This window comes from Cornus florida, unplaced genomic scaffold (genome assembly GCF_030987335.1).
Source record: "Cornus florida cultivar Cherokee Brave unplaced genomic scaffold, ASM3098733v1 CherokeeBrave_3.0.0_Hap2_Chr05, whole genome shotgun sequence".
NCBI lineage: Eukaryota > Viridiplantae > Streptophyta > Magnoliopsida > Cornales > Cornaceae > Cornus > Cornus florida.
Genome location: NW_026775575.1, coordinates 84,122,309 through 84,135,408, shown reverse-complemented (window position 1 = coordinate 84,135,408; position 13,100 = coordinate 84,122,309). Strand labels below are relative to the sequence as shown.

General features: G+C 38.9%; 1 protein-coding gene across 1 annotated transcript; it reads right to left on the bottom strand.

The window, feature by feature from the left end:
• Window positions 1–6,204: 6,204 nt before the first annotated feature.
• LOC132307250 (uncharacterized) lies at window positions 6,205–12,539 on the bottom strand. Its single transcript, XM_059804961.1, has 3 exons — window positions 12,204–12,539; window positions 9,795–10,557; window positions 6,205–6,372 (listed from the first exon to the last, which is right to left on the bottom strand). The coding sequence occupies exons 1-2, from the start codon at window positions 12,472–12,474 to the stop codon at window positions 10,328–10,330; spliced, it is 501 nt and encodes a 166-aa protein (XP_059660944.1). The 5' UTR covers window positions 12,475–12,539; the 3' UTR covers window positions 6,205–6,372; window positions 9,795–10,327.
• Window positions 12,540–13,100: the final 561 nt, after the last annotated feature.

The following is a 13,100-nucleotide window of genomic DNA, read 5'->3' as shown; positions in this document are numbered from 1 at the left end:
CCAGACAGGTCTGGTTTAGCTAGGATAGCTTGTATAGGGTGATTTGTGAGTACCACTATGCTGTGAGACTCGAAGTAATGTCGAAGTTTCCTCTTAGCATAAATTAACGCCAGGATTACCTTTTCCGTCTTACTCTACCGTGTCTCGGCATCCGTCATCGTTTTGCTTGTGTAAAAGATTGGGTGCTAAAACTTGCCTCCTTCTTTGATCAACACTGCGCTCGTTGCTACAGCTGATACGGCTAAGTACAGGATGAGAGTGTATCCGGGCGTTGGAGCAGAAAGGATCGGGGGTTTCGTCATATAGCTTTTCAATTGATTGAGAGCTTCCTGCTACTGAGGTCCCCACATATCTTTGTTTTTGGATCGAATAGCATCAAAGAAAGGTTTATACTTATCAAATAATCGGGATATGAACCGGCTGAGAGCCGCTATTCGGCCGGTTAGAACTTGCACTTCCCTGCGGGTTTTTGGCTCCTGGTTCTGTATGAGTGCCTTTGCCTGAGCTGGGCTTACTTCTATTCCTCTTTTATTTACGACGTGCCCGAGGAACTGTCCTGATGAGACGGCGAAGGAGCACTTGGTGGGGTTCAGCTTCATACTGTACCTTTTGAGAGTATCAAAGACCTCCTGGAGGTGCTTCGGGTGGTCCTCTTTCAGTATACTCTTGACCACCATATCATCGATATAGGCTTCAACTGTGTTCCCCAGCAGATTATTGAAAATTTTATTGACAAGTCGCTGGTAGGTGGCTCCGGCATTCTTTAGGCCGAAGGGCATCACTCTGTAGCAGTAAGTGCCCGTCTCTGTAATGAAAGCGGTTTTCTCCTCATCTTCAGGATTCATGGGAATCTGATTGTAGCCAGAGTATGCATCGAGGAATGTGAGCCTCTCATAACCTGTCGTAGCATCCACCATTTGATCAATTTTGGGCAGAGGGAAGCTATCTTTTGGGCAAGCTTTGTTAAGGTTGGTATAATCTACGCATACCCTCCATTTCCCATTCTTCTTTTGAACGACTACTACATTTGAGAGCCACTGTGGGTACTGCACCTCTCGAATGAATCCTGCTTGTAATAGCTTATTTACTTCCTCGGCTATTATGCGATTCCGTTTAGGTGCGAACCGTCAGTGCCTCTACTTGACCGGCCTGAATTCTGGGTTAACCCTTAAACTATGGCATGAGACCATAGGATTGATCCCCACCATATCCGAGTGATCCCAGGCAAAGACATCTGAATTGCCCCGAATGACCCTGATCACTACTTCCTTCTCTTCGGCTGTGCAAGATGGGCCAATGTAGGTGACCTTCTGAGGGTCTCCGAGGACTACCTCTATAGCTTCGAGGGACTCCTCGGTAGGTGCTTCAGCCTCGGCTTCTTCCTCTGCCTTGAGATACTTGGACAGAGGATATTGTAACTGCTATTTGATTGCGCCTTTAGGATTCGTCTCTAACTGAGGTGATTTCGACGCCTTTTTTGCTTCGTGTAGCGTTAGCATGTAACATTCTTTTGCAGCCACCTGGTCTCCCCAGAGGTCGATGACTTCCCTGCCATCTCAGGATAAACACCTCATTTCTTGATGAAGGGTAGAGGGGACTCCGTTCATACGATGGATCCAACCTCTCCCCATAATGAGGTTATAAGATGGGTGAATCTCCGTCACGACAAAGTTCTCCTTCAGAGTCCTCTTTGCTGCAGTAACGGATAGATCGATCACCCCAAGCGGATTCACCTTAGTACCATCAAATCCCATTAGGGGGCTGGAAGTTGGCCTGATGGACAATGGTGAAACCCCCAACTGATCAAAAGCTGTTTTTGTAATGATGTTGGCGCTACTTCCCGGATCTATCAGCACTCTCCTGATCATATAATTCGCTACCAGGAGGCTGATGACCAAGGGGTCCTCATGCGGGTGCTGGACTCTAGAAAGATCATTGTTACCGAATCCAATGTTGACGCTGCCTGGTGCAACCGTGTTTACCAAAGACAATCTTCGTAACTTATGAGCCTCTCTCAGCCTGGATCTATACAACTCTTCAGACTCTTCATCATCCTCTGACCTTCCGTGTATAGCATGGATAACCTTTACCTGACCGCCCTCTACCCGTCGAGGGTTAACCTCCCGAGGTTTTACGTGCTCCTTCGTGGCGAGATACTCCACCAACTCTCCTCTCGCTATCATGCTTTCTACCTGTCGCTGTAGGGACCTGCAGTCATTGGTGGTATGCCCATAGTCTCTATGGTAGGCACAATGTTTGCTTTTGTCCCTCTGCTCCAAGGGTTGTTTCATGGGCTAAGGAGTCGCGAACCTCGTCTTATTCTCTTGGAATAGGCGCGCCAAGGTAGTACGGAGAGGGGTAAACCTGTCCTCTGTCCTTCGCCTCTTCTCAGACGCTTGGGTGACTTGCGTGGCGGTATGAGGAACCTTCTGCATCCTTGTGCTTGCAGCTTTTTCTCGAGACTTGTTCTCCACTGTGACAAGGGTAGAGTGCTGTGCACGGTGGGCTACGTTTTCCTCCAACCAAATGTAGATTTGTGCCCTAACGTTCAAAGTCTGCATATCCGGGGGGGAATATTTAACCAAGGATGTGTGAAACTTGGTTCCCTGGATCATTGCCAACTTAAATGTTTCGATTGCCGTGGCAGGGTAGCAATCTGCTATCTCCGAAGCCTCCATGTTAAACCTGGATAAAAAATCTTGCAGAGTTTATCCCTTCCTTTGCCTTATGGTGAAAAAGCTGGCGATACTTTTCTTCTGCTTCTTATTTCCGCAATACTGGGTTAAGAACATAGTGCACAAGGTCTTATAATCAGGGATAGACTTGTGTGGCCTATTCCTGAACCATTCTAACGCTGCTCCGGTTAAACTGGTAGGAAAAACCTTACACATCCACGGATCGTTATGATCATCCAGTGCCATCTTTTGTGCATAATGATCGAGATGCCGAGAGGGGTCTCCTGCCCCATCGAACTGGGTGAATGATGGCATAGTGAACTTCTTTGGTCTCTCCACAAGGTACACCTCATCAGTAAAGGGGGTCTTGACCAAGGAGTTTTTGTGCTCTCTAGCCATCTCAGCTGGTGTCTGAACTCTTAAGAGCTTCTTTTCATCGAAGGCATCTTGTACGCGTGCGCCATCTGGAACGCCATTGGACCATACCGTAAGCCTATGGCTGGACTCGGCCTGTTCGTCCTGTGTGCGATGCGGGAGATTATCCGAAGCAACCGCCTCGGACCTCGTCCCTTGCTTTTGCTGAACCTCATTAAGTCGAGCCCCGTTGGGTGGTGTCTCGTTGGCTGGAGGCTCGTGAACCGGAGGTAAATTCCGGGTGGGGGGTGGTGCTGCAGCATCGCCTGGTGGCGGTTGTGGCGTTAGCCTGGCCATGGCCGTATGCAGCGTATGAGTCTGCTGCTGAAGCGCAGCTATCTGGGCGACACTCGTATCGTTTGCTTGCCGGAGTGTCTCAAATTGGTGCAAGAACTCTTCTCGCATCTTTTGCATCAATTCTATCTGTTGATTCATTGCTGACTCTCCGTTTGACATTCCAGACACGACTAAGGATTTGATTTGAAGAACAAGTGGAAGTATATTTTTATACGTTTCCCACAGACGGCGCCAAAGTGTAGGTGCAGAATTTCGCTCAACCAATAATGATTAAGAAAAATAAAACAACTCACTCAACAAATAATGAAAATAAACAAGAACAGTATATCGAGAAGCGTAGAATTGCTTGATCCTTTATTGGAGGTCTTAGCCTCTATTTATATACAAAAGATTGCAAAATTATGGTAGGACTCGCGTTACTTGCCCTCCAATTCTTTCTATATAACCATTCTTTTCTAATAGAGTTCTTTCCATTGTCGAATTTTCCATACATAGAACTTGCCTTGTACAGAACTTCCTATCTCAGAATTTTCCTTCTACAGTAAATCCTTCAACTGGTAGGACTTGTGCATTCTTGGGCTGAATATATTTTGATCCGGCTGGGCTTGAGTAACAGGCCGGATGTTAAATATTCATAAGCTGGGCTGATGACTTCTTGATTCGGCCTTGATGGAAGTTGGAGGACAAATAACAATGGTCTTGGGGTGTAAATACCCTCAACTTGGGCTTGAGCATGATAGGCCTTATATGTCCTTGGAATGTAAATATGGGTAGTGGTGACGTGTGCGCTTTTTATTGGAGGGAGTTTTTTTCCCTCCACAATTAGTTTTCTTCATTTTACTTGTCTTATGTTTCATGACTATTAAATTAAACAACCCTTCTACTGTGTGATACATAAACAGATTTGGCCCTTACAATTGCAAAGCGGTGCGAATATTTAGTTGCTCAACGAGACGAACATGGGATGACTGCTCTTCAACATCTTGCATGTAATGCAGCAGTATTTGAAACAAGGAAGACGGGATTTTTGAAGCGTTTTTTCTACCGCTGTAAGATACATTTTCAGGGAAGAATAATACAATACATACCATTTGCTTTAGATTTTTCTTACACACGCATATAGATTCAAACTCAAGAACACAAGTACGTACCCTGTTAATAGAATTAGAGTTGATACCCTAACCACCTGACACTTCAAAAACTTTTGCTGATATATATGTATTTATTTGAGAAATCTTTACTACATAGTCCACACCGGGGGTGCAATCTTAATTGGACGGGTCAACCTAAAGTCAACCCAAGCTCAATCTATTTTTTTACGAGTTTGGGCAATCATTTTTAAAATTAGGGTTCAGTCTATATTGAAAAATCTCAACCCACACTTAATTAGAAATGAATTTTGATTGAACTGCTAGCAACCTCACCCAACTCGATTTTAATTTTAATTTTTATTTTTTTCATATATTTTTAATTTAAAATATAGTATTTATGATATTCAAATTCTAATCACCATTATCTTTTCAATTCTCTTTTTAAAAATTTCATTTATTATATCTTAACAATTTGAAGAAATAATTCCTTAAGAATCTGTTTGCAATTTTTTAGAAATTTACATTAAGTTTATATATATATATATATTAGCAGTAATCTAATATGAAACGAACTTAAAATCACTTTAATTTTTTTAGTGTGGAGACCAATCATATAGGCAACTTGATTTAACTTAAAATCTAAGCTCTAGTTGCAAACTCATGTCTACAAAGTTAAATGTGTTGGGCTCAAATTGAGTAATTAGAGTTAGTTAAAAGTTGAATTAGAATTAGATATTTCATATATTGGATTGGGCCGAATTAAATTTCCAATCTCCAACTTGCTTAAGTTGCAACCCTACTCTATTATACTTCATATCTTTTACATTTCGGTTGTTTTTTTTTGTAACAAAAAGACATAATTGACATTAAAATATAAATCTCACAACTATTATATATTGTGCATGAGTGGACGTCAAGGATCGTCTATATTGGGCACCACCTGAAGGTGATTGATCCAAGCATCGAAGAGCATTTTGATCCGTCATAATTTTGTCATTTGTTAATAAATAAATAAATTCAAATGGAGTGCAAAAGGATAAAATTTGGACTTGTTTGGTTTGTAATTCTGAAAACAGTTACCAAGAATTCAGAGAACAGAACTATTTTAAGACAATTCTCTAAAAACAAACTTTTTTATAACTGAATTTTCAGAAAATAATTTTCAAGAAACTGAACCAATCATAATTTTTTGTACAGATTTCTAAAAATAGAAACTATTTTCAGAGTTACAAACCAAGCAAGTAAAAATTGTGAACATTGCATCCCCAGCTTTATATGCATATAGTTACATTTTCTAATATATATATATATGCTCCAACACAGAAAGATCACCCTAAATAAATAAAGTTGGTGTTTACCGAGGGCCTTGTGGCCTAATAGTATCTCTTCTACATTCCAAAGTGGATGGTGAGGTATCAAATTTCCAAATGAGTATAGTGAGCATGTGAGTAATGTGTATGTTTCTTGTCAATGAAAAAAATAAATAAAATTGGTTCTTTTTAAGCCTCTTGAAAGCTAAAAATTTAATACTACTTACTCGTGCCCTGAGAAGAAAATTCCTTGCCCTCCAAACTAGTAGATCAAGGGTTGAAGGTAAAATAAAATAAAATTATATAACAATACAACACCATATATAGTCCCATTATTGTTACTTTTCATGTAATACTGACTTTGATTTGTTGGAAATCAAGATGCACAGGTTTGTAGAGTGCCTTTGTGGGAAGCAATTAGGAAGGAAATGGTGAAATATGAATCAGCTAAGAAACTTGCCATCTTTTTAGTAGCAAAAGACAATACATCATGGAAGCAAACTTATCATCATCTACAAGCTACGCCCAGTGAGACCGAAAACAATGGAGGGCCATCAATATCATCATCATCAGCTTCCAATATTTCTGTAAAGAAAAGCAATAATACAGAAACACCATTATTTTTGGCAATTAAAGTTGGGTGTGTGGATATTGTTGAGATGATACTCCGATTGTACCCTCAGGCAGTTGAGCATGTTGATGGAAATGAGGCTACCATTTTACATGTAGCCGTCAAGTACCGGCAACTATGGGTCTTTTACGTGTTGCATCAAGTGGGAATTTCTTGGAGGAGGCTTATTGTGCGAAAAGACACATATTTGAATACCATTCTACATATGGTTGGACAAGATTGTACATTCGAACCAGTACAAGGAAACCCTATACTCCAACTGCAAAGTGAATTGCTCTTGTTTGAGGTACATGCAATTCTATGGTGCCATTCATTGATTTGCCCACATACACAATCTCACTTCTTTCCGAATATGAGAAAGGGCTGGTGGTCGCACACTGCTGTGGGGCTGTGAGTCCCACAAGCTCCTCTCACATTTGGATAGTTTATTTTGATACGTTGAAAACTTTCATCCACTGTAGCACCCTCATTTCTGCATAGGGATGGCAATGAGGCAGGGCGGGATCTCATTCCCCATCCCTGGTAATTTTTTTCATTCCAGCCCCCATCCCTATATAAAATTTCACTTCAATCCCCGCCCCCGCCCCCGCCCCCCATTCCCTATCCCCACCCCGCAATCCCCATCCCCATTTAATATACACTATAATTTTTTTAACAAATAATTTTTCTTTTTTTCAGAAGTATGTTTATATATACTTAATATAATTTAGTAAATCATAATATATAAGGGTATTTTAGTCAATGTACACCCTAAACAGGGCGGGACAAGGCGGGTTTACCCCATCCCCGTTTGCATAAAAGGGTCTCCAAACCCGCCCTAAACGGGGCAGGGTGAGGCGGGGACCGGCCGGGGATGGGGAATTTGTCATCCCTATTTCCGCAACACGGATGGGTTGTCCTTGTGTCTTTTCTAATGCCAAGCACTCCACTCCATACAAAATTACTTCTCTAATAACCGTTCTATAGAATTTCACTTTTAATTTATTTGGTATTCTTTTGTCACAAAGTATACTACTAGTTTGCCTCCATTTTGTCCACCCTGCTCTAATTCTACTCACTACATAACCATTCATCTCCCCAATTAGGTAACAAACGTAATTATTTTGAGTAAATCTTTGATCCTCAATTGTAATATTTATATGGTCATCATTTGTTAGTTTATCAAATTTACATTCCATTTATTCTGTTTTAGTTTTACTAATTTTTAAGCCTTTTCAGTCTACATTCTTTCTCCATGTTTCTAATTTTGTTGCTAAGGCTTCCTTAGAAGTATCTACCAAAACTATGTCATCCACAAATAACATACACCATGAAATGTTTTCGTCAACATTTTTTGTTATTTCGTCTAACACTATCGCAAATAGGCATGGACTTAACATCGAACCTTTGGTGTAATCCCACTTTGATAGGAAATTTGCTAGTCTCTCCACATGTAGTGTGTGTGCGTGTGTGCGCGCGCGTCTCCTGAGTTATAAGCTTTACAGCTGCTTGTTTTCTTTCCAGAACCCACCAAATTATGTTCCTTGGCACCGTATAGTATTTATATATCCTGAATAAGTCTTTTTGTTTACTTCTATATTCTACCATTAGATGTCTTACTAAAGTATATAACTTCCATAGTAGATCTACCTAGCATAAATTTGAATTGATTATCATGTATTTATTTTTTTCCTTAATTGTTGCTCAATTATCCTTCCCATAATTTTATTGTATGACTCATTAATTTAATTTCTCTATAATTCCCACAATTTTGTATCACTTTTATTTTTATAAATTGGTACTATTATGTTTTTGATCTATAGATTTATATATAGTGCTGGTGTGTGTGGAACTGTGGATGCAGCATGTAAAGGAAATTTGCTCATCGTGTTCAGAGGATTTAAGTTTGCATCGCAACTGTGAAGGGGAGACTGCTAAAGAAGTATTTGTTAAGAACAAGGAACACCTTCGCGCGAAAGCTGTAAAACAGGTGAGGTTCAGAATAGAAACTGTTGCATGGCTTGGTGTGTTTATGGCCTCTGTCGCCTTTTCCACAGTCTACACACTACCAGGAGGTTTAGACGAAAAAACAGGCGTCCCAAACTTTCTGAACCAACCATTCTTTCTCATTTTTATCATCTCCGATGCCCTTTGCTTTACATGCACTGCCATTTCATTACTTTTGTTTTCCCCAGCCCTCATATCATTGTACTTCAAGCTCACTGTTACACTAAGCATAGCAGCAGGTACTGCATTTATATTGCTCGCAGTGTCAATGCAGGTATTGGCATTCACCGCCACCATCGTCCTTATAGTGCAGGAGAGAGCGCATCACTGGCCAAGAATTGGCTTTTTCCCCATCGAATTCCTCCCATTTACCTCTTATCTCTCCTCTTCGTGCCTTCCTACTTAATTATTGCGCGAATGGTCTTCATGTCCAACATCTACATAACAGGAGTTACAGGCCGTGGAACTAGCGGCTTTTCCTTTCAATCTTGCATGGCGCATTTATTCTGCTACCATAAATTTATAACACCGCCTCCCTCTAACCCAACTCCAGTTGAAGAAACTACCACATCCGTTGTTTGATAGGCGGATTGAAACACCTTCCTTTCCTGCAAGATGAGATGATCCTTCCTTTCTACATTTCTTTCCTATATTGCCGAATGATTCCAAGTTTTGTTGCAATGTCAATTGATTCCTCGTATGGTTTTAAATTTTTCATGATGTACTTTTTTATTGTGATGACTATACAGTTTGCATACCATGCTTCGCACTGGTGCAAATTTGAATCACGAGAGATTAAAATTATTTCCAATCCATCGTGAATTTAAATCCCGAGAGCAGTCACTTTGCACAAATATTGCAAAAGATTAAATTTATTTCCAATCCATCCCTCCTAACACCCTTGTTTAATGGGACCACAATGAAGAATTGCTCTTTATAGAAGGCAGGAGATGACCATGTTCGAAAGTCCGTGGTAACCAAGTAAACAGCCGGTTGGATGAAACCATATATGCATATATAGAGTTTTTACGGTTTTACACCTCAACTGTGAAACAATATTATCCTATCAGTTTCACAATTTTAGGAACTAGAATCGAACTGTTGGCCTCAACATAAATCATTCTTCGCAAGAATAAGGAAGTAAGGCTTTGTTGAGTTGACTAATAGTTCTATACTTAACTTTAAGGAAAAATTACATATACATGGAGTCAAAGTTCCATATTTACTTAGAGACTGAGTCAAAGTTTCATATTTCTCTAAAATGGATTGCTGAGGTGGCACATGATTTTTTACTGTTTAGAAAATTGTGGTGCCTAAAATGCCCTTTCCTAACAAAAAAGTAGTACCTTCAGTGTAAAAAAGTAGTACCTTCAATTCAAAAAAGTAGTACCTTCGGAGAAAAAGTAGTACCTTCGCGGGTGTTTAAAAAACATGGTACCTGGACGCCAAAAAGTAGTACCTTCAGTTCAAAAAAGTAATACCTTCGAAGAAAAAGTAGTACCTTCGTGGAAGGGTATTTTAGGTACCACAATTTCTAAACAGTAAAAAACCATGTGCCACCTCAGCAATCCATTTTAGAGAAATATGGAACTTTGACTCAGCCTCTAAGTAAATATGAAACTTTGACTCCATTTATATGTAATTTTCCCTAACTTTAAACTAATCACTAGCATGGCAATTCATTATTCATCAACTTCATGAACTGGATAAAAAAAAAAAAAACAAACTGGTTAAGATATACGCAAATAAATAAAGACGGTGATTGGTCACATGTCAATCTCATTCGAAACACACACAGAAAAATTTGATAGAACATTTGGTGTTCGATGAGGATTCATCAAACTCAGCACAGACCTGCTTAAGCTTGCCTTTCGAAAAGCAGGCTTGGTGGAAGAATTTGAACAATGCTTTCAGTAGCTTCCGCTAATGGGTGTCAAAATCCAAGTACATTCTATAGGCATTTCGGTCAGAAGAGTAGTAACCTTCTATGAGGCTGTCAATTTGGAAACCAAGTTTCTTGTAGAGATTCACGGCTGGAACTCTCAAGGGATCGACATGGAGTGATATGCGGTGGACATTTCTAGCTCTGCATTTCTGAATTGCTGTTTTCAGCAGTGCCTCTCCATGGCCTAGCCTCCTACAGTTCTCCTTCACTATTTTTGTTTACCATTAAAGAAGAAAAATGTGACCATACTATTAGAGTTAAATTTAAAATAAAAATCCAATTCTAGCTGATTTAACCAATTTGACATTTTCACAATAGACAAATCAACCAAGCATCCAAAGAAATGAAACATAGAACCCACAAAGGATGCATTTGTGCAATCTAATCAAGTGAGGACTCCTTTTTCATCTATCTTCTTATGGCATTTTCTCCCACTATTTGGAACTTTTTATGACCCTCCTTGAAAGAGAGGCCTGATAGAACAGAGGTAGTAAATAAGAGGGCAAATTACCCCGACCTCCCTGGAGATTTTCTCAAATTACCCTTAGATTCAACTCATAAAGAAAAGAAAAGAAAAAAAGGTATGTTCAACCTCCCTTGAGGTTTGTTTGATTGAGATAACTCTAACCTCTCCTGTCGGTAGTTGATCGTTAGGCCAATTAAAAGTCAGTTAAATAAATACGTGAAATGCTAAAACTACCCTCCTTTGCATCAAAATGACTAAATGGACCTTACGACCTACCTCAAATTAATAAATGCCCAAAATACCCTTAAAGCCAACACTTTAAGGTCAATTGAAAATCTCTTCTATATCACTCGAACCTGAAGGTGTTTACTCTCTCTCGTTCCTCTCACTCTCTCTCTCAGCTTTTAGAGACACATGGAACACTAATTTCTAAGAATTACATTGTTGTTTCAATAATTGAAGGGACAAAAATCGAAATCGAAATATAATAGAAGTCATAGTAGTAACATACTAAGATAATGAAGAATGCGGAGGGATTAAAATATATGTGTTCGAGCATGTATGTTGCACTATGACAACAAGAGATGGTGTATGATACAAGTGCCTGAAGATATGAACAAAAGAAGTGCAGAACTGTCATTATGAGCGGTTTTGTGTTTGGAAAGATGGCTTTTGGCTTTTAAAATTGGGAAATTGATTAGAGCGGAGGGGATTAAATACGCATTGGAGATTAAATTAAACACACACTCTCTCTCCCTCCCTCTTTACAACATTTCCATAGAGATCATACAGCACCACCATCGACTCCTCCATGGCCGTCATCAACACCAATATTTGACCCAATCTCGACAGTGATGGATTTTGATGTCAAATTTAGGGCACAAAATATTATTTTCCAAAAAACAAATTCAGGGCACATAATTGGGTTGAATTAAATTGTAGTTTCGAATTGTTGAATTTGATTCAATAAACTTGCTACACCTTCCAAACTAAAACTCCCTCTAGCAAGAGTTAGGAACTATACTGATAGATGCCCATTGTGGCTTAGTGAAGTGGACGTTCCTAATTGTAATCTCTCTGCTTTAATTGAATAAGATCTTTTGGAGCTTTTAAGAGATACCAAATTATCACAGTGTCATATACATTTCCCAAATGGGTATTTTTGCAGATTCACCAAATCTATCTCATATCCACAAATATAACCTAATAATCCACAAAAGCTAGCATTCTAATTAAGAACGCAATATAAAACATAATTATTGCAAATTAGATACTTTCAACAATGGATTACCAATTTTATATCCACAAAAAAACCTATATCTATAGCTATATGTCTTAATACGCATATATTAACAAGGATTAAACTGTAGAGAGAATAAGTTTTGAACCTGCAAGTTTTGTAATGGAGGCGCACAGTGAAGAAGGCCATGAATACATGACATAGCCTGCAACTTCTCCGTCGACGACAGAGTAAAGCAATCCACAGTTTTTCTTCTTGAGTTCGTCGTCGAAGGATCTAGCAAGCGATTCGTGCTTTGGGAAGATCTTCTTCTCCAGTTTCACTATCTCTTCGATTACTTTAGCCCACTTGATCGATTTTCTCTGCAGCTCTTCTACCACCAGACTCTCCATTTGTTGGTGCGTTTTGATGATACACATCCCCTCCGGTCTTCTTGCACCGTGTTTGGGAGTTCTAGGTAAAAAAAGTAGTAAATAAATTCTACTGTAGTAATTACTAGAAAACAAGGGTAGTACAACGAATATCCACAAAATAGGACCCTTTTTTTTCATAATTATATAATATGATATTATATAAATAAAAATTGAATTTTTATTATTTTATCAATGCCTTTTTTAATTGGCAAAAAAATATAGGCACAATCACTTGCTTACATGAAGACTTGAACTTTCTACCTTCAACTTCGGCTAGAAACGGAAGCTACATGGATATTATTTGCTAGATGGATATTATTTTTGTTTTCAAAAATTTTATATTATTTTTTTTCATTAATTCATAATGTGTTTTATGTTTTTATATTTTTTTAAAAATAAAAAAGTAATATTTATTCAACAAAAATAATATGCATTAATTTTTTTTTTTTTTTTTAGCTAATTTGACTGCCCATCACTGACAAGGAGAGTCGTGTTACAAGGTTTGTTTTTTTAAAAGAGGTTTAAATAATTTTAGAAACAAAGAGGGGATTCTTGTCATTATGACAAAATTTAAAGAATGCAATTATAATTTATTTATAAAAAATTTTATGTTTTTAGTTTTTCTGCCTGCT